The 22,477-nt window shown below is 43.3% G+C and overlaps 2 protein-coding genes across 8 annotated transcripts in view; one reads left to right on the top strand and one right to left on the bottom strand.

The window, feature by feature from the left end:
* The window catches only part of PRKG1 (protein kinase cGMP-dependent 1), a 1,092,100-nt gene that overhangs the window by 447,487 nt on the left and 622,136 nt on the right, over window positions 1-22,477 (bottom strand). The gene's annotated exons all lie outside the window — the stretch shown is intronic.
* On the top strand, window positions 5,080-8,640 carry CSTF2T (cleavage stimulation factor subunit 2 tau variant). Of its 5 annotated transcripts, XM_040975787.1 has the most exons (4): window positions 5,080-5,762; window positions 5,817-6,057; window positions 6,136-6,602; window positions 6,708-8,640. In XM_040975787.1, exons 1-4 carry the CDS (start codon window positions 5,111-5,113, stop codon window positions 6,932-6,934), a joined length of 1,587 nt encoding a protein of 528 aa, XP_040831721.1. In that variant the 5' UTR covers window positions 5,080-5,110; the 3' UTR covers window positions 6,935-8,640. The 5 variants fall into 5 exon arrangements, with proteins under 5 accessions (XP_040831721.1, XP_040831720.1, XP_040831718.1 ...); XM_040975786.1 differs by having other exon boundaries at window positions 5,817-6,602; XM_040975784.1 differs by having other exon boundaries at window positions 5,817-8,640.

The following is a 22,477-nucleotide window of genomic DNA, read 5'->3' as shown; positions in this document are numbered from 1 at the left end:
AGCTGACCAATCTTAATATTTTTTTTTAAGATTTATTTATCAAGAAGGAAGAGTTACAGAGAGAGAAAGACCTTCCACTCACTGAGAAAGAGATGCTCCAACCACTGGTTCACTCCCCAAATGACTGAATTGCCAGGGTTATGCCAGGCCAAAGCCAAGAGCCAGAAGCCGCTTCTGAGTCTCCCACATGAGTGCAGGGGCTCAAGCACTCACTCGGGCCATCCTCCAATGCCCTCCCTGGAGCATGAGCAGGGAACTGCACTCAAAGTGGAACAGCCAGTACTTGAACCAGCATCTTTATGGGATGCCAGCATTGCAGGGAGTGGTGTTAATCACTCTGCCATTGTGCACGCTTCAGTTTCATGCTTAGTTAACAGATGCAAAGGGCTGAGTGTTTGTCAGGCACATTGGTTAACATGCTGCTTGGGACACCTGCTTCCCACAGTACAATGCCTGAATCTGCTACTGATTCCAGCTTCCTGCTGATACATTCTGGGTGCCAGCAGGTGAAAACTGACATAGTTAGGTGCCTGCCACCCTTATTGCAGACCTGCATTGATTTCTTGGCTTTTGGCTTTATCCAACCCATGTTTTCTATTATTTCTTAAAAATAATAAAGGGAAGCACAGAGAGATTAAGTCGTCCAAAGCCACAAAGCTATTTGCTGAACTAGCAGCCAACTCAAGAAACCGTGTCCTGAAGTTTGTGATCTTAATCCCTTTCCTCTCTCTACAGCTTCCAAGAAGTGCTGAGAGCACAGCTTGGATGGGAAAACCTAAAAGTCAAGATCCAATCACAAGCTAGCCAGTGGAGTTTGTGACCCTGGTTAAGTCACCTTTCTCTGGGCCTTGTTTTTCTCACTATTTTTAAAGCAAGGGTGGTGGTGGAAGACTACAGTATCTTTTCCTGGGAGACATCCTGGCCCCGTGCCATCATCTCTCACCATGGAGTGAAATATATTCAACAGCCTCATATCCATGTCTTATTTTTTCCGCCAATAACTGCAAATTATTCTTTGTATCCTTGTATAATAAATTACATTTACCACCTATTGCTCTAAATAGTATTTTATGATGAATACATTAAAATTTGGGGGGAAATATTTCATACAGTGAACTACTTTGGGCTTTGAGAAGTTCGGGGCTCCTTCATTGTATAGAAAGCATGCATTAATTGTTTATCTAACTGATCGTTTCCAAATAGAGCCCTACAAAAAGAGGAAACAGTGTCCAAACTGCTTCATTCTTTATACATCCCCCATCCATCCATTACCACAGCATTGACTGCCATAATTCCAATTAGTCACACTCAGAGAGAACCAGGAAAAAGGCCACAGAAGGCTATGCCCAGCCCCAATAACTGATCAACGGACTAACTGTGAAAGAAATTGTTTAAATTCAAGAGACCTGGTTTCATGCTGCAGGTCTGCCAGTAACTAAATGTGTATCTTCAGGCTATTCATGTTCTAGAACAATAATTTATAAACTTAACTTCTTGAGTTCAAAGACTGGCTCTGCCTTTAATATGGACATATTAGGCAAGTACTCTTTGTTTCTGTGTCCCTGTAATGATGGGTTAAGATTTTTTTTTTATTTATTTTTTATTGGAAAGGCAGATATACAGAGAGGAGGAGAGACAGAGAGAAAGATCTTCTGCCCGAAGGTTCACTCCCCAAGTGACCACAATGACTGGAGCTGAGCCAATCTGAAGCCAGGAGCCAGGAACTTCCTCCAGGTCTCCCACTCAGGTGCAGGGTCCCAAGGCTTTGGGCCATCCTCCACTGCTTTCCCAGACCACAGGCAGGGAGCTGGATGGGAAGTGGAGCAGCCGGGATTAGAACCGGCACCCATATGGGATCCTGGCCCATATAGGTCATCGCTATGCTATCACACTGGGCCCAAGTTGAGATATTATGACTGCCTAACTCAGAAGGGTTGAGGACAGAAAATAACAGAACACCAAACTGTAGGAGGACATTGTGACCCTAGAAGGTCAGGGAGCACAGGATTACAGTTGATTGGATAATATTTGTATGAAAACAACCGAATGGCCACCTTTTGTATGCCTGATTGGATATCATTTGTATAAGAACAGTTGAAGGGACAGATGTGTGTGAGGACACTTGGTGGAATATACAAGACAAAAGAAGTCCCAAACAAAAGCATAAAAACTGTTACTGGGTTTTATTGATGAGCTCAATACTTCCTCCCTTATCTGATATGATCCTCAGTGTATAAAGTCTGAGGCCACTAATAAACTTCGGCTTTGACCATCAGTCAGAGTCCATGCGTGTTATTATCAGCTCCGTGTACCAAGTCCATCGCTGCAGGACAGCAACACCAAACCAATATTCTACTCTAAAGGAAAGCCCTTAGGATGAACACTAGAGGAAAAAAAAGCTACAGACATGAGGGAATGAGGAGCACAGACGAGAAAGAAGGCCCCCCTGACAAAGAAATGGCATGGGAAAAGTGAGGAGGTGGAAGAACACAGAGCTCACACAGAAAACCTGGAACAAGAACCAGCTGTATTGTAAACCAGACACCAGAGCATGTTAGATGTGCGAAGAACAACGGCCATGATGGAGAGTTCTAAGGGGAGTGGACCTTCGGCACTGGGTTAAGACTCCACTTAGGGCACCTGCATACCGCATCAGGGGGCTAGGCTTGAGTTCTGGACAGGTTCCAGATTCCAGCTTCCACTTAATTTGCTTCGTAGGAGGCATTAAATGATATCGCCTGCCAACCACAGGAGAGACCAAGAACGAGTTCTCAGCTCCCAGTTTCAGCCTGGTCAGTCTCAGTTACTGCACACATTTAGGAAGTGACTGTGTACACTGATGAATCTCTCTCTCTAATGCTTTCAAATAAGTAGATCAATAGATCTCTTTTTAAAAGTTTCTACATATCATCGTGGTTTTCAAATTTAGCCTGCAGTAGAATTAAACGGAATGCTTGTAAAAAAAAAATGTTTCTGAATGGAGAAAGTCTTGAAGTATTTTAACTATAAAATCTGGTCAAGTGATGTGGATACTACTGGATACTCAGGGTCCACCTGTAGAGAATTTCTCTTCTGGTCTACTCCTTGATACTCATGGAGTAACTTCATGGAATGAAATAAAAAATATGAGATTTTTGAATCGAAGAAGAAGAATCAAAGTCTTTCCTTAAATAGATTTATAATTTAGAAGGGAAATCACAACTCTACTAAAACATGAGAGTTACCACCATCAGAAATGTAAAAATAGGGTTAGTTGCATGTGGGCAAGTGGCCCGGGATCTCTGCCTGCAGCTTCGTTGGAGTGGCTTGCAGCCTACCAGAGGCACAGCTTCCAGTCCCGCCGGCTGAACAGGATCTCTGACATGGCTGGAAGGTCAAGGGGAACAGATGTGCCCTTTACACAATTACAGTGTCATATTTGCCTCCCCTTCCTTAACCTTTACAACTTGTAACTTGAGCATAATAAAGCAGACATTCCTCAGTAGGGAGCTGGATGGGATCCTAGCACGTGCAAGGAAGGCGAGGACTTTAGTTGCTAGGCTATGGCCCTGGGCCCTGGCTGCTATGCTTGAAGCAGCTCCCTACTAATGTGCCTGCAAAGGCAGCAGAGGATGAGCCAAGCACTTGGGCACATTCCAACCACGTGTGAGACCAGGCAGAGCAGCAGATGGAGCAGCTGGCTCTGGTTTCTGCTTGGCCCAGTGAGTTGTTGCAGCCACCTGGAGAGTGAACCAACAGATGAAAGATCTCTATTTTTCTCTTTTCACTCTGGCTTTCAAATAAATATGTAAACTTTAAAAAAAAAGTAAAGAAGGAAGAAAGAGAGTGGAAAGTAATAAAGGAAAGAAGAAAGGAAAAAAGAAAATAAAAGGGAAAGAAAAGAAAAAACAACACCGTAATTCTGACTTTGTTTTTTCGTAGCTCTTTGGCTTGGGCAATTTACATAAATCTCCACAACTTTTTTTGTTTGCTTGCTTGCTTGTTCTTTTTTCCTTGATGCTAGAGCTGGTGTACTAATTTCAAAAGTCAATCATCATCATCATCATCATCAGGGGCCCAGCACAGTAGCCTAGTGGCTAAAGTCCTCACTGGGCAAGCCAGGATCCCATATGAGTGCTGGTTCTAATCCCGGCAGCCCCACTTCCCATCCAGCTCCCTGCTTGTGGCCTGGGAAAGCAGTGGAGGACGGCCCAAACCCTTGGGACCCTGCACCTGAGTGGGAGACCTGGAAGAAGTTCCTGCCTCCTGGCTTTGGATTGATGCAGCTCCAGCCATTGTGGTCATTTGAGGAGTGAACCATCGGATGGAAGATCTTCCTCTCCGTCTCTCCTCTCTGTATATCTGCCTTTCCAATTAAAATAAATGAATCTTAAAAAAAAAATCAGAGCCAACTGAAAGGCCCGCAATGTAAAAGTGGTTCATCCACAATCCACCCCTGGCAGTCGCAGAATGCTAACCGCTAATATTGAAGATGGTTAATATCATTAAGGCGAAAAACTACTTTCATTAGTGTAAACACTGCCTATACAAAAACAATACCCTCACAGCATGCGTCATTCATAAACAGATGTCACAGGAAGAGACAGGAGGGGGAAGGGCTTTTAGCCTTTTCTAGGTAGATAATGTAAAAAAAAAAAAAACACCTTTTTTTAACAGGAGGTTTTACTTTCGCATTTTAACAGACAAATCTCAAATCTACTTTGAAATGGGAAAGAAACGTTTGCTTCTGTCTTGGAATGTGATATTATAAAACTACTACAATAAAGTGAACCGGCTTTCCGAACAGACAGACCTGAAGTCGCTTCTCAGTGGTTTCCCGCCGGTGGAACCATAGGGAAACGATCTTTGACGTCAGAGGAGGCGGACGCTCCCGGTTACCCTGGTAACGGCGACGCGGCCCCAGCCGGTCACGCCGGTCCCCGGGCGCGGGGCGGGACTTAAAGCGGACGTTGAAACAGAGGTTCCGCAGTGAAGCGGAACTATCGAGGCGGGCCCCGTTAGGTTTCTGTCCGGATTCTGCAGAGCCACTTCCGTTACTCAGCGGAAGTGAGGGTCGCCAGAGGACGACTGGGGGAAGAACCCGCCATCCGCCGTGAGCCCTGCCGGCATCATGTCGGGTTTAACGGTGAGAGATCCGGCCATGGATCGCTCCCTGCGTTCCGTGTTCGTGGGAAACATTCCGTACGAGGCGACTGAGGAGCAGCTGAAGGACATTTTCTCCGAGGTGGGTTCTGTCGTCAGTTTCCGGCTGGTGTACGACAGGGAGACGGGGAAGCCCAAGGGTTATGGCTTCTGCGAGTACCAGGACCAGGAGACGGCGCTGAGCGCCATGCGGAACCTCAACGGGCGGGAGTTCAGTGGCAGAGCGCTGCGGGTGGACAACGCCGCCAGCGAGAAGAACAAGGAGGAGCTCAAGAGCCTGGGGCCCGCGGCGCCCATCATTGACTCGCCCTACGGGGACCCTATCGACCCAGAAGATGCCCCCGAGTCCATCACCAGAGCGGTCGCCAGCCTCCCCCCCGAGCAGATGTTTGAGCTGATGAAGCAGATGAAACTCTGCGTCCAGAACAGCCACCAAGAAGCTCGGAACATGCTGCTTCAGAACCCGCAGCTGGCGTACGCCCTGTTGCAGGCGCAAGTCGTGATGCGGATCATGGATCCGGAGATTGCTCTGAAAATCCTGCATCGAAAGATCCATGTCACGCCTCTGATCCCAGGCAAATCTCAGCCGGGCGCGGGCCCGGCGCCTGGGCCGGGACCCGGCCCTGGGCCTGGGCCTGCCCCAGGCCCTGGCCCTGCTCCTGGGCTCTGCCCAGCACCCAATGTTCTCCTGAACCAGCAGAATGCTCCAGGTCCTCAGCCTCAACATTTGGCCAGAAGGCCCGTCAAGGACATTCCTCCTCTGATGCAGACGCCTATCCAAGGTGCAATGCCAGCTCCTGGGCCCATCGCAGCCGCCGTGCCTGGGCCCGGGCCCGGGCCCTTAACTCCTGGAGGGGCGATGCAGCCCCAAGTCGGAATGCCAGGGGTCGGCCCAGTGCCTTTGGAGCGGGGACAAGTGCAGATGTCAGATCCCCGCGCTCCTATGCCTCGGGGACCCATGACTGCGGGGGGCCTCCCCCCTCGAGGACTGCTGGGAGATGCTCCGAATGACCCACGTGGAGGAACTTTGCTTTCAGTCACTGGCGAAGTGGAGCCTCGTGGTTATCTGGGCCCGCCTCATCAGGGCCCCCCTATGCACCATGCCTCTGCTCATGACAGCCGTGGCCCTGCCTCCCATGAGATGAGGGGAGGGCCCATAGGAGACCCCAGAATGCTCATGGGAGAACCCAGAGGACCCATGCTAGATCAACGGGGTCTGCCTATGGATGGTCGAGTTAGCAGAGATGGCCGCGTGATTGAACCCCGAGCCATGGAAACGGATGTCTTAGAGCCCCGAGTCATGGAGAGGAGAGCAATGGAGACCTGCGCAATGGAATCCAGAGGACTGGAGATGAGGGGCCCAGTCCCCGGTGCCAGAGGCCACATGGCCAGTGGAATGCCAGGTCCTGGCCCCATTAACATCGGGGCAGGTGGACCTCAGGGACCCAGACAGGTCCCAAGCATTTCAGGAGTGGGGAATCCTGGAGGCAGTATGCAAGGGGCAGGCGTACAAGGAGCAGGCATGCAGGGAGCAGGCATGCAGGGAGCAGGAATGCAGGGAGCAGGCATGCAAGGAGTGGGCATGCAGGGTGCAGGTAAGCAGGGTGGAGGCCAGCCCAGCAGCTTCAGTCCTGGGCAGAGCCAGGTTACTCCACAGGATCAAGAAAAGGCAGCTTTGATCATGCAGGTTCTCCAGCTAACCGCAGATCAGATAGCCATGCTGCCGCCAGAGCAGAGGCAGAGTATCCTGATCCTAAAGGAACAGATCCAGAAGTCCACGGGCGCTTCCTGAAAGGCTTTAGAGAAGTAGTGGCTGTAGTTTCATTTTATTCCTAGCATGGAGAATGGGTACAAAAGCTGACCTGTGTATTCCTACATCTGAATGGTTATGGTTAATTTCTTATAATGTTATTTCTTGTTGTCTATTTCTTTTGTTGTTATTTTTAATTGAGGTAAGGGAAGAGAAGGGTGGGTGTGAGTTTTTGTTGTTGGTTTTTTTTTTTTTAAAGTCACTGTACATATCCCAAAATAACTCAATATGATTATACCAAGTAGGAATGTGTGGCAATATGGATGTTTTTGCAATGTAACTGCATTTTTGAAATAGTTAAAACTGAAAGCTGCATATGAGAACTAAAAGGTGACCTGTTAAAAACAGTAATGTGCTAAAAAAAAAATGGAAAATGTACTGAGATAGTTTAAGGGTTTTTGGAACCAAAAACATCTAATTTCAGAATTATAAGGTAATTTTTGGCAAGCCCTTTAGAATACAGAATCCTATTTTGGAAGCAATAGAGTGCTGTGTTAGTTTAAGTGTTATGTAAGTCATTTTGGACATGTTTTAGTGTGTTAGAGGTAACAGGATTAGTTTAAACTGGTGGTGTTGGAACCACACAGCTGCACAAGCTTTTTGCCTGAAGAAAAACGTCAAGCTTTGCATCCGGCTTGCTGTTGCTTCACTGATGCCATCCCTTAACCCGTTGTGGTTGGGATGCCACGGCGGGGACAGTTCTAGGATAGACCGAATTACTGAAGTCTACTCTGATGAGGCCCGGTATTTTTCTCAGCACGTTTCTATTTCTCAATAATCTTTAAGCCCTAAGTGTGAATAGTTTACTCACATTCTTCCTGAAATAAGTAACAAGGGGCTATCGAATCTGGATTTCTTTTTTCTACTCCCTCCCCCCACCCCGGCCACCCCCATTAAAAAAAGCTGAAGTATTCATTCTGTAAAACTTTTCTGGTAACAAGCCTCAATACGCAAATGGTATCCATTTGGTCAGGCAGAATTAGGAGTTAAAACATCTGAGATTGAACAAACTGAACCTGCCTTTTGGTGTTTCACCGATCACTTTTTTTTTCCACTTGACATCTCTAATTGACATCCAGGCCCTAATACAGTAACTCAGTCTCTGTAAACGTACGCCTGAGACATTAAAACTTAGCTGAGAGGTGGCACCTATTCCCGTTTCCTTTACAACTACCCAGTTTAATTTTTTAAGACTCGAGGATGAGGACGCAGAAGTAACTTGTAGTATAGAGCAAGCAGTGATTAACAGAGCATCGGCTCCCAAGTAACCAGTGTTCTTTCTCTCAAAAGCAAAAACCGGTATCTAGTTAAAGAGGGTTAACTGTGGAAAGAGCTGAGACTTTAAAATTGCATTATTTTCCCTTTGCAAGGTGTTTACATTGTAATTCACAAATTTTCGTCCTTATGCTGTTTCCTATTTCTGTTTTACTCCTGTTGAAGTTCATACTGTTAACGTTCCCGTGGTTTTTGTATGCTTCCCCACTGCTGGAAAGGTTAACTATGTGTATGACAGTTCTGGGTAACTTTTGTTTATGGTTGACTGGCTTATTAGTTACCTTATCTAAAATTCTAGTTGCTTTATTTGGAAGCTTTTATTAAAAGACTTTGTGAAAATTCTGAAATGTTAATGCTCTTTGTTCTAGTAAAATTTTTGGTTAATGCAAGCTAAATAAAAAGTGCAATTATGACTGATATTTATTTATTTTTAATGGATATATTATTCAGAAGCCATCAACCTTGAGGGACACAAGGAAGCTGATGGAAAAAAAAAGTTTGTTTATTTGAAAGTCAGAGTTACAGACAGAGAAGACTTTGGGTCTGTTACTGCACTCCTAAATGGCCAGATGGCCAGGACTGATGCAGGCTGAAACCAAGTACCTCATCTGGGCTTCCTACACAGCTCAGGGACCCGAAGCACGTGGGCCAGTTTTTTGCTTTCCCAGGTACATTAGCAGGGATCTAAATTCAAAGCTGAGTAGCTGGGACTTGAACCAGAGCTATATTAAGGGACATCACTGTTGGGGTTTAGGCCTGCCAGCAGGCCCTGGGGTCACCAAGGGTGACTCCCTGGCCATAAGAAACACCAGAGACAAGCTGGTGAGGAAAGTGTTTATTCAGCTATTCAGCCCCAGTGCCAGGTTTGTAAAGATCTAAGAAAAGGGAGGGGAGGAAGGCATTTTCAGGTAGTCCCTTCACCCAGTGATGACACTGTGATTGGATGAAAGGCAAGCCTAATTTTGTTGGCCTTCCAATCGTATCAGGTCACATCTATATGCAGGGTTGGAAGTCACATCCTAGACAAGACAAGCTCTAGGTCGCACCCACCAGGCAGCAGGCAGAGACCCGGGATGATTTCCCACATATCTCAATCACAGAGGGTGTCTTAACTTGCTGCCGCTTGATGTCAATTGCAAGAGCTGTTTTTGTTTTATTTTAAAGATTATTTATTATTTTAAAGGCCAGGTGTTGGAGGCGACAGTGGGAAAGAAAAGTATCTTGCATTTGCTAACCCACTTCACAAATGACTATAACAGCAAAACCTGAGCAGGGCCAAAGCTGGGAGCTCCACTAAGGTCTCAAGTGCAGACCAATGCCATTCACATTGACAATAGCAGTGGTTGTCAATAGTGACATCTTTGTTAGACCAAGCCCCAGCCACCAAATATAGAGCAGAATTGTATTTTACAGCAACAAACATTTCCATAGTACAAACGCACTACACATCCCTTAGTCACAACCCTGTCCTTAATGTGGTGGAGAAAAACACACACAGTCAAATTGATTCATCATAACAACGAATCTGAAGCAAAACTTTATAAATGCTTCATTGAGGCTAATTTCTTTTGGCAGTGCATTTTCAGATTATAAAAAGTCCAGTTTTCATCACTGTACGTTACCCTTTTCCTCATATTTTGCTAGCAATTTGAAAACGTGCTTTAATGTCTGTGCTTTTTTTTTTTAAGGATTGATTTAAAAAGTTACATAGGGTGGGGGGAGGCAGAGATGTTGCGGTTATCAGTCGGGTGGAGCAGCTAGGATATGAACTGGTGCCCAGATGGGACGCTGGTGTGACGGGCAGCAGGTTCACTCACTACACCATGACGCCGGTCCCTGATTTCTCAGGACTTCTGAATTTAAAGTGTTTTATGCAAGCCAGTTAGAATCGCAAAACTATGCTAATCCAAGTGAGGTTGTGTCTGACTTTTTAACAGTATATCTCTGAATTCTAACGGTAGAAAAGTATTTTTTAAAGGAAAAAAAAATGCACATATCACAGCTTGAAGCGCTTCTTGCTTTTCCATGCTGTGACGGGACATTAACTAAGCACCCAGAACCACATTTCCTATGGTGTGGCAGACCTTTTGGGTCTGATCAAGTGTAAGGATAATTATTTGCAACAGCCTCCTGTGGCAGAGAGGCAGGATTATCAGTGAGATCTCACAAAAGAGTGTCAGCCTCTCACGGGGTTACATCAGCATTTCATCTCTAGACTTCTGCCTGGGGCTTCCTTCTCATCAGGCTGTAGTCAGGAATGATCGCCAAGGACTGATTCGTAATATGGACATTATTAATACATTATGCCTCATGAATATAATTAATGCTAGTATTAATAATACTGAGATTATATGATTAGTATATGATTTCCTATAATTACTTATATTTGTATTTTAGATCTTAGCTGAACCAGACCTTTTAATATTTTCATTTCCTTTTATGTAGCCTGAAACAAAAGGATTTGGTTGAAAATTGGCCATCACAAATGTTTATATTTAAAGTACCCTTCTCATAAGCTATTGAATGTTTCTTATTTTTCTACCACAATGTATACCATATTTCATTAGAAGTCATATGTCAGGTCAAAGTGACTTGCAGTAATACTGTGAAAAGTTACAAATCCAGTGCTGGAAACAAATAACCAAATATTAACTGATTAAAAAAAAAATGGTCGCTTTATAACCAGGAATTGATTTAGGTCTCAAAAATTAGGTAAGTATTAAAAAATTAAAGCAAAATCCACAGTGTTTTCAATGATAGTTAATTTTGGTTGATTCACATAAATAATATCTGCAGAGATTTGAAATGGATCTCATGTGACAGATGGGTCATTAAAAATCTGCTTGGTTACTTGTTCTCATACCAGTAGAATGGATCATCTCTTTGGGTATCATTCTTTGAAAACAGTTTCATTCATATTAATTTGTTTCTTTTTATCTCATCAGCTGTTTTATTCAGAATTGTTACATTAAAATATTCTTTAATAATTCTTCTGCAAAAGTCGATGCTTTATTTCAGCTCCTATCAGTTTCTGACTGTACAACTACCTTGCCTTATTGGCTGGGGTGAACATGAAATGATTTGTACCGTGTTAGGATTCCAATTAGGTATTTTTCCTTGGTTATTAATGTAGGGACTTCAAATTACTGTTTCACAGAAAAGGACATTTAGTCCCTGAATAACTTTATCTTAGTATTTTTAAAAAAAAATTGTTTCAGTTGAAAAAGCCTATCTGAAGGCTCACTTTGTGCATTAACATATACCAGATATTACCTGACTCACATGTTGTGTTGATACAGCAATGTAACTCAGGACTGAAAACAGAGGCAAACATGCAGCTTGCTCCATGGAGGGCATGGAGCATTTCCCCTGAATCAATTATGTTTCCCACCCTTACCAGAGCTCACATCCAGAATGATTTCATTTTCTAACAGTTATCAAGTGATGATAATCAGAGAAAAAATGAAGCAATAGAGAGTTTGTACTGTTGGAACCTCTTGAATCATTGTCAGGTTTATCAACATTATGGTCTTCTAGAGGCCTGTGGGCCCTTTGAGCCAATAGATACATATTTTGTTTGATCAGCCCAATTATCTTAAAAAAGAGTAGAGTTTTTGGAGCTGGTGTTGTAGGTGAAGCTTGCATACTGTAATGCCTACATCCCATGAGGAAGTCAGTCCTGGCTGCTCCACTTGGTATCCAGCTCCTTGCTAATGCACCTGGGAGAAACAATGGATGATGGCCCCAGTCTGCAGAGCCCTGCCACCTTCGTAGGAGACCTGGAAGAAGCCCCTGGCTGTGGCCTCGTTCAGTCCTGCCTGTTGCGGTCATAAGTAGAATGAATCAACTGATGCCTCATAGTGTATCCCGTTCTCTTTGTCACTGACTTTCAAACAAATCTTTAGTAAAGCCTTTATTTTACATGTTTTTGATATTTGAATGTCTTCGGGTATTGGAAAGGCAGATATACAGATGCAAGATACAGAAAAAAAGATCTTCCGTCCATTGGTTCACTTCCCAAGTGCCTGCAATGGCCAAAGCTGAGCCTATCTGAAGCCAGAAGCTTCCTCCGGACTTCCCATGTGGGTGCAGGGTCCCAACACTTTGGGCCATCTTTGCTTTCCCAGGCCACAAGCAGGGAGCTGGATGGGAAGTGGAGCTGCCAGGATTAGAACCAGTGCATATATGGGATCCTGGTGTGTGCAAGGCGAGAACTTTAGCCACTATGCTACTGTGCCAGGCCCAATGTTGAGTATTTTGAAAATATTTTATACAACTAAATGACAGAGGGCCTGGTGTGATAGACTAGTGGCTAAACCCTCAACTTGGATGTGCTGGAATCCCATATGATTGCTGCTTGTGGCCTGGGAAAGCAGTAGGTCAAGGCCCAAAGCCTTGGGACCTTGTACCTGTGTAGGAGCCCCGGAACCAGCTTCTGCTTCCTGCCTTCAGATTGGCTCAGCTATTGCCATTGCAGGAACTTGGGGAGTGAAGCAGCAGATGGAAGATCTTCCTCTGTGTCTCTCTTTTTCTGTAAATCTGAATTTCCAATAAAATTAAATAAATCTTTAAAAACACCAAAGTGATTGGCTGACTGAAGGGGGTCATTTTTAAATTATCTGGAGCAAGGAAATTGACAGTATCGTTTAAAAATGTTTGACCCAGCATTGTGGTATATCAGGTAAAACCACCCCTGTAATGTTGGTGTCCTAGATAAGTTTTACCATTTGGTGTATTTGGGCTCCTGACACCCATGTGGGAGACCCCATTGAAGCTTCTGGCTGCTGGTTTCGCCCTGGCTGGGCACTGCTGGGTGAGTAGATATCTGGACAGTAACCCAGAAGATGGAATATTGGTGCCTTCCTCCCCTTCTTAATGACTTAATGGACAAATAAGTATATCATTAAAAAAATCTAGAATAACATACTCTGAGCTTCATGGCTGCCACATTCATCTTTCCACATCTGCAGCCATGACCCAAGAAAGACAATGTCCTGCCATCACTTCCATCCCTTCCTCCTCCTCGCAGGGTGGCATATTGTGAAGGACACAAAATCTGAGTCCTGCCTCCCTGCACCAGGAGCAGTACCACAGCATCCCAGCCCTGATCTTTTGAGTCCAGAATCTACATTTTAATAAGATACCCCAGGGATCTACAAACAAAAGTTTGAGAAGCACTGCTTAAAATACATCCTAAGGAGGGTTAAGCCACTGCCCGAAAGCTGCCATCCAGTAGGAGAATTCTGGGTCTCAGAGAATCCCTCTGATCCGGCCCCCTGCTGATGTGCCTAGCAAAGCAGAGGATGCTGCCCTCCTGTTCACTCCCCTGCTACTCACGTGGGAGAGCCACATGGAGCTGGTAGCTCTTGGCCTGCACCTGATCCAGTGCAAGCCACTGTGGCCATTTGGGGACTGAATCAGTGGACGGTAGATCTACCTCCCTCCTCTGCCATTGTGCGTTTCACACAAAATCAATCTTTAAAAATCCTAAGAGAAATAAGATCAACAAAAAACCAAAAACTAAACAAACAAAAAATCACCAAAACCAAACAGAAAAAGTATCTGAAAAAAATCCCAATCAAAGGGATTTACCCAAATAGTTGTTCTATCTTGAGCACACATCAAAAGTTGGTCAAATACCTTACTTAGTCTGAGGAAAACATGGGAGGCAGCCCTTCTGTCATAAGGTATATTAAACAAGTGAACAGACATGCAAAAGCTCTGTTTCTTAGTGGATAATGGAATGAACATTGGGCCTGATGGTTAACTTGCAATACAACTCCACAACAGACTTGAGGCTTAAGTGCTATTTGGCCACATTTTGATATGGTTAGCCCGTGTGGGTGACGCTTTGTTCCTCATGGTAGAGCAGAAGTTGTGTTGAACTCAGAGAAACAGCATACCTTAATATCACCTGAAACATGGCACACCAAAAATCATTTTAGTCAAGCTATGACTCTCTGTCATATTTCACCAAAGAATGTCTCTCATAAAATCTAAATTGTTCTCCCACCTGCAAGCCTGGCCGGCACAGGATGCCATGCCAACAGGCGCACTAACGTCCTGGTGAGTGACCACACTTTGTTCTGGCTCTATGACCCGGGATACTTCCCGGCTATCGCATCCAATTTGTCATTTTGAAATCATACCATCAGCAAGTTTATGACTCAATGAGAACACAGACAATACACCTCCATAGAATTCTGCCCAAACTCTCAAATCTCATCTAAATATTTTAAAACAACAAAGAGAAAGTACTAATAGAACAGAAGCTAAAATAATCAACCTTGCATTTTTTTTGTTGTTAATTCATTTTCAGGGGATTTACTGGAAATGGTATCAACATACTATGCTGCAATTTATGCCTTTCACCTTTGTCTTTGACCCTAATCATACAAAATTAAGCAACAAAATTAAGGTACAAAATTAAGCAACTCGATGCTTTTAAATTAGCCACAATTAGTTTTTTTCTTTTTCCTTAAGGAAAAGTTTGCATTGATTTTAAGTGAATGGATTCAAAACATTTCTAAAAACAGCAATTTAGATCCAAATGAAGGCCTTTCTCGTGGTAACAGCAAAGCATCATTGTGGGACAACTTCAGAGTGTTCACACTACCATTATTCCAGTCTTCATTTGGGGCTTGGCTTGGCAAAGATAATATGGTTTTCTTAATCTCAGTGTTTCATGTGCTGGAAACGAGATTACTTAGAGGATCTTTGGTTTCCTGACCTTCTTTTCAGAAAAACCGATGTTCCAAATGGGTCACCAGCCCAGCCAGTGCCAGTCAGGTAGAAATCTGAAACTGATCCAGGCCCAAACTGGCAAAGTCGTATAATTCATAAGGGTTGGAAAGTGACACTGAAACACAAAATCACACTCTCCCATGGAGAAAGAACAGTATGTGGGAGGAAGGGCTTAAGTTCTTCTTTTCATTAACCTCTCCTAATTTCCCCAGTGGTGTAGCCTGTCTGTGGTCCTGGGTGGTCATGCCCCAGGTAGCAGGTGCCCTCCCCAGCTTGCCTTCCGGGTCGACCTAGAACATCTAGGAGTGGAACTGCAGACATCAGGCATATGTCTAGGCTAGGGAAGCTGTGCTTTTTCAAAGGGGATCATGAGGCTCCTTCTTGAGGCCCAGTACTAACACAGATGCCACTTCTAGGTTCCATGCTGCTTTCTGGATGGTTGGATCATGACTGACAGATCAATGTTATCTATTGCTGCCCTAGGAAGAGTCAGGCACTTGAGATGTACTCACATCTAGAAGCATAAAGAAATTATTAAGCAATATGCTCAGAGAAGGTAACTAGTTTGCACTCAGTCACACCGCACTTACAGGAAGGAGAGGCACCACCCAAGTTGGTGTAACTTGCAAGCCTTTTCTATCTTTTGCTATCATTTTGCTTTGAAGGGGCTAAGATGAGACAGTGTCTATAATGTGGGTTGAATGTGCAGGAAGATTAGATATCATGTTCCCTCTATGATGAAGTTCATCACAGAATTATAAAAAGGTGTTTTACAAACATCAAGCTTCCTCAGGTGCATTAGCAAAGACCTAGATTAGAAGTGGAACAGCCAGGACTAGAACCAGGGGCCCAGGTGGGATGCAGGCATTTAGCCTGTGTTTAGCCCACTATAACACCCTATGTTTGGTCCCTGGTATATTCTTTAACATTCATGGAAAATTAATTTAGCAAATAGTTTCCAGTTCTGTAAGCAAACTCTGTAAAAGTAGTCATCATGTTTTGAAGAATATTTACTTCAGAATACTCTATTTCTCCTCAAATTCGTACTTACAAAAATAGATGCTAAGAGGGTAAAAGAGGGTAAATTTCTACTTTATGAAAATATCCTTATCATACAATTAGGTTTAGTATTTTGTATCTATGTTTCTGACATGGCAACTACTAGCTACATGAAGTTATTGAAAAGTTCACCTGCTGCTAAAATGATTTAGGAACAGAACTGCAAAATTTGCTGTAACTAAATTAATTAATTAGTTGCCACATCTGAGATAGCTACTATGTTGGGTAGTGCAGATACAGAAATTGCAAGTTATTTTATGACTTGGTGCCATTTTAGGAAATGATTCTGAATCCTGAATGGATTAATTGCTAAGCAATTCCACCATGATTTCTAGCATTAACAATATTATTATTTTTTTAAAGATTTATTTATTTATTGGAAAGTCAGATATACAGAGAGGAGGAGAGAAAGAGAGGAAGATCTTTTGTCCGATGATTCACTCCCCAAGTGAGTGCAACGGCCGATGTTATACCGATCCGAAGCCAGGATCCTCTTCCGGGTCTCCCACTCAGGTGCAGGGTCCCAAGGCTTTGGGCCATCCTCCACTGCTTTCCCAGGCCACAAGCAGGGAGCTGGATGGGAAGTGGAGCTGTCGGGATTAGAACTGGCACCCAAATGGAATCCCGGCATGTTCAAAGCGAGGACTTTAGCCACTAGGCCATGGCGCCGGACCCTAACAATATTATTAAAATGAAGAGTCACTGCTATTGTCCCTGTAGGAGGAGAATGTGACCCTAGAACGTCAGGGAGCACAGGATTACAGTTGATTGGATAATATTTGTATGAAAACAACCGAGTGGCCACCTTTTGTATACCTGACTGGATATCATTTGTATAAGAACAGTTGAGTGAACCTCATGTGTATGAGAACACTTGGTGGAATATACAAGACAAAAGGAGTCCCAAACAAAAGCATAAAAACTGTTACTGGGTTTTATTGATGAGCTCAATACTTCCTCCCTTATCTGATATGATCCTCAGTGTATAAAGTCTGAGGCCACTAATAAACTTCGGCTTTGACCATCAGTCAGGGTCCATGCATGTTATTATCAGCTCCGTGCACCAAGTCCATCGCAGCGGGACAGCGACAGTCCTACACTAGCTAAATAACTACTTCTGAACTCTGATTTTTAAGATTCTTACATACTACATAACGCCCAGAAGAAATAAAGTGTAAGTAGCTGATTTTATTAACCTTTCTTTCACCAAATCTTAATCTAATGTCCACTCTGACAGAAGCAAGCAGGACTCAGCAAAACCAAAAAGGCTCTTGTTCGCAGTGATTTTACATTTTTCCTTCCAGCGTCCACTCTGTTCCATTTTCTTTGTCATGAAAGATGTGAAAAGGTCCGGAAATGGGACATCCCCCAATCGGAGGGAGGTACCAAGCACTACAGCACACCTAAGAATAATTGGAATCCCGGAATGATAAGGACATGCTTCTAGAACTAAATGAGGTCTAACTATTGGGAAGAGCTGGCAAGCGGGGGGAAGCCTTGGGCCATGACACCGGAAGGAGCTAGGAAAGCTCCCCCAGACAATCATGCAAGCGTTTGGTATTAGAGATGTGGGGAATATAAAGAAGTAGCAGGCGATAAGCCAAAGCCCCACTCTAGTGCCTCACCAGATAAGGTAAAGAATCTGATCTTAATGCTCAAAGTCACAGGGAGGTAATTGAGGGCTTTGGGGAGCAAAAGGAAGCAGTCAGACTGCCATTTAAGAAAAATCTCTCTGAAAGAGATCAATTATGAAGAAAGGCACAGGAAGCCAGGTGGAAAATATTTCTGTGACTGTTAGTAATCCACAAGTGAAATCTCTTTGGGAACAGAAACAATGGCTTTGTATGTGTGAGAATGAGTCATTCAGGAATTCAATCATTAGGAATTCAATCAAAAGTCAGTAGAAAGGATGTAACAAAATAAAACAATAAAAACACAAGTTACTCCTCAGATGGTTCCTTTGCAGAAACTACCGAATTATAACTGCAAATGAAACGATGCTACTGGCTTATATGATTAGCATAGAATAATACACTAGCTGAAGTTGATGGAGTTTCTGTCTTAACCATCGCACTTCTAATAGTCAGCTTGATACCAAGAATAGCATTATGTGTGCAACAGATATCTATTAATATTTATAAGTCATAATCTAAATAAGTCATACTCAGATTAATAATGCACCCTTGAAGTCCAGAAAGATACCAGCACATCATATTCCCAGACAATGATAATCATTCACCTCCAGGCCACTGGCGTAGCTCTCGTAAAAAAAAAAAAAAATTCCTCCTTGGCCACTGTCACATCGGATACTTTCAGACACAACTACATCAAGATTTCCTGCCTCCACATGATACTTAGCCCTTACATAGCCTCTCTACTGGTGAAATACAAAAACTGGATCCCCTTTATTCATTTTTAAAAAAGATTTACCCATTTATTTGATAGGCAGAGTTATCATGGCAGAGCAAGAGTGAAGGAGAGAGAGAGAGAAAGAGAATCTTCCATCAATTGAAATAACTGCAATAGCTTGGCCAGGCTTGGGCCTGGAACCAGGAGCTTCTGAGTCTCCCAGATGGCTGTAGGGGTCCAAGAACTTGGGTCATCTTCTGCTAGGCATACAAGCAGGGAGCTGGATCAGAAGTAGCCAAGACTCAAACCAGCCAAGAGTCAACCCAGTACCTATACGAGATCACAGTATCACAGGAGGCTTGACCTGTTATGCCACAGTGTCAGTCCATGAATCCTTTCTCCTAAATAATGTCTGCCTATTAAACAATGCCATCTGTATAACTAATCCTTTATTACTTGGAACAATGATAACATAAACACATGCAAGCTCTGCTTCAAGTTAAAGCTCCTACAAGCTTTTGTCCTGAAAAGAGATTCTTGGGCCCTGTGAACACAAGGGTTCAGGTTCAAATAGATCAAAGCGGATGGTATGTGTTCACTATGTGCATTTTTATTTCTTCTTTAAAAAGTATCCTAATGCCAGCTATGCTTGGACATTAAACATGTGTGAACACTGAAAATACATTCTATCTGCTTAGAGAGGAGTTAGAATTTCCACACAATTTGCCTGCCCTCAGCAGCTTCCCTTACTGGGAGCCCCAGCAGGTCAAGTCTAGGTTGTGAGGCAGCTGCCAAGGTATCACCCTTTGTATTTGCTAGTAATCGTTTTTAGGGGAAAGTATGACACCATGCTGAGAAAACAAGACCTCTTTCTTTGAATCCACTCAACTTTTGTTTCTATAATTACTGGCTTAACAAACTGTTATGGCTAAATACATACCCATGAGAACAAAATACCTTTCCCCGATCTTAATCTGACTTTTTTTTTCCTTTACTCAATTCACAGGGAAAAACATAACATTTGTCCAGACCTATGGTGTAAACTTTATGGACAATTTTCCCAGGATGTACTCTAAAGCCATGGCCTCCTAGGATGGGACTGTAGGGTCTGCTCCAACCAGTAGCTTTGTCTTTGGATACTGTGGCAACTGAACCCATTTATAGCCAGAGTGCAAACTACTAACAGCAGAGAATAGTACATCTAAACCATTTTGGTGGGCTGGTGCCATGGCATAGTAAGCTAAGCCTCTCCCTATGGTCCTGCCATTCCACTGGATAGAGCTCTGGCTGCTCCACTCTCAATTCAGCTCCCTGCTTATGGCCTGGGAAAGCAGCAGAGCATGGCCTAAGTCCTTGGGCCTCTGCAACCATTTGGTAGACCCAGAAGAAGTTCCTAGCTACAGGCTTCCAATCTGCTCAAATCTAGTCACCTTTGTTGTCATTTGGAACAGTGAATAGAAAATCCTAGTCTATCTTCCCCTCATCTATCCTTCTCTCTATAATTTGCCCTCCAAATAAAAACAAAATATATTTTAAAAAGAAGTCATATGTGGCTAAAGTCCTTCCCTTGCATGCCCCAGGGTCCCAATTGGGTGCCAGTTTGCATCTCAGTTGCTCTGCTTCCCTTCTAGCTTCATGCCTGTAGCCTGGGAAAGCAGTCAAGAATGGCCCAAAGCCTTGGGACCTTGCACCTATGTGGGAGACCTGGAAGAAGCTCCTAGCTCCCGGCTTTGGATAGGCTCACCTCCGGTCATGGCAGACATTTGGGAAGTGAAACAGCAGATGGAAGATATTTCTGTCTCTCTTCTCTGTAAATCTGACTTTACAGTAAAAATAAATAAATCTGTTTTTAAAAATAAGTCATATGATATTTTGGGTAGCTTCCTCAAAGTCACTGGTGGATATATATACAATGGTGCAGAATTCTCACTGTATTGTTGTGGCAGACATGCTTTATTTTGTCTGATCCAAACATTCTGAAAATATCTACACCCTTCTTGAAATAGCCACTTTAACAAAGAAAACTTAATACACACTGAGTAATGTAAAAAAGGGACCGTAAAAGTATGCATTCTGCCTCAAGATATTTTCATTTTAAAATCTCCAAAATCCTCAAATGAGATGACCAGCAAGAATGCCAACAAATGTGCAGGGAATAAATGACATGTACAAGAAACTTTGTAACAATATAGAAAACTTAGATGACTGTGAACATTAGGGTGGGGACATTGTGGTATATGCGTACAATGGAAAGGCAAAAAACAATATGAGTAGAAAGAAAGCATGACCATCTGCAACAAACACAATAGTGACCCTGAGAAGCTAGGCATAAAAATTTACTTTTATATGGATCCATAATAAGGTAATCTGAAACATAAGAAGTCAAGACAGTGGCTACTTTCAAGAAAAGGAAAACAAATACTGGGAAGCAGCATGGAGTAAACTTTTGGGACTTGCAATGCTAGGAGTTACACAGGTGTGCTGTGTTCGCTTAGTGCTTATTTAATTGAGCTGTGCACTTGTGATTTATACATTTTGAACATGTTATAGTTTAATAAAAAGTTTCTAATTGCTTTGAAACTCATTTATTTCAGGATGATTGTTTAATTACATTAGCCTTGAATCAACGCCAGAAGAAAAAAGAGAACAGATTAATGAGACACCTGCTATTACTTTATAGGAAGTGTTGTCATATAAATCTCAGTGAGCAATTTTTGGATCATTTGTAACCACAGAAAACAGTTTAACGGGCTAAGGAACCAAAAAAATAAATTAGTATTTCGCAAATTTTATTTTAGCAAACAGTATTGTTAAAAGGAACTGGAATCAGAGTAAAAAAGTCTTGCTCATCACTTTTTCATTTTGTTTTCTTCTATATTTTTTCATTTGAAAAAGCTTTATTAATTAATTAATTTACTTATTTGTTTAAAAGGAGATGCATCAGAGAGAGACAGAGAGATTAGAGAATTTCTTTTTACTGGTTCACTCCCTTGATGGCTGTGACAATCAGCCATGGGCCAAGCTGAAGCATGGAGCTTAGGATTCCATTTCAGTTCTTTCAAATGATTGGATTGGCAGGGGACCAAGCAATTGGGCCATCCTTCGTTGCTTTCCCAAGAACATTAGAAAAAAAAAAAAAAAGAGAGAGAGAGAGAGGGGGCTGGCATTGTGCCATACCACATTAAACTATTACCTGCAATGCTAGCATTTCTATGAGTACTGGTTTGAGTCCCATTTGCTGAATTTTCAATTCAGCTTCTTGTTACATGCCTGGCAAAGAGCAGAAGGCAGCTTGAGTACCTGGGCTCTTGACATCCACCTGGGACAGACCGAAGTTGGATGCAGCTTCTGACTTGAGTCTGTCCTAGTCTGGAGAAGGAAATCAGTGGAAGGAGTCATCTCTCTTTCTCTGCAACTCTAACTCTGCCTTTCAAGTAAATCAATAAATACTGGGGGGAGAGGAAAGCCCAAAAGCAAAAGGAGGGCTATCACTATGGCACAGAGGGTAAAGCTGTCACCTACACTTTCAGCACTCCATATGGGTGCTGTTCTTCTCCCAGCTGCTCCACTTCAGACCAAGCTCCTGCTGATGGCCTGGAAAAGCAGCATTCCATGTCACAAATGCAGGAGGCCCGGCCACTCACGAGGAAGACTTGGACGACTTTCAAGCTCCTGGCTGTGACCTGGCTCAGCCCTGACTGTTGAGACCACTCGGGGTGTGAAGCAGTGGAAGATCTCTCCCTTTTACCTTCTCTCTCTTTCTGTGACACTCTCTTAAATAAATAAATAAATAAATATTCTTAAAAGAAATTGGATTGGAAGCGGAGCATCTAGGGCCTGAGCTGGCCCTTCAATAGGTTAGTAACGAGGTTTCAAGTAGCATCTAAACGTGCTGCCCCACATTCTTTGCTCAGGTAAACTGCACACATTCTCACGCGTGTGTTCTTGGGGCGTAGGTGTAGCGGTGAATTGAAACAGATTTTTTTTTCCCCTTGTATTCCAGAAATTTTTTGAATCACCGAATGAACCAGAGCTTTGCAACAGGAATTTCTGCGATAATGGAAATGTATATCTGTAATGACCACACTACCCAGGCTC

The sequence above is a fragment of the Ochotona curzoniae genome, unplaced genomic scaffold (genome assembly GCF_017591425.1).
Source record: "Ochotona curzoniae isolate NIBS_2020 unplaced genomic scaffold, NIBS_Ocur_1.0 contig_2692, whole genome shotgun sequence".
Taxonomy (NCBI): Eukaryota; Metazoa; Chordata; class Mammalia; order Lagomorpha; family Ochotonidae; genus Ochotona; species Ochotona curzoniae.
Note: the sequence above shows the minus strand (reverse complement) of the source record. Positions and strands in the feature narration are given on the sequence as shown.

Coding starts and splice junctions, on each gene's coding strand:
- CSTF2T (XM_040975783.1), top strand. CDS start 5,111: ATGTCGGGTTTAACGGTGAGAGATCCGGCCATGGATCGCTCCCTGCGT.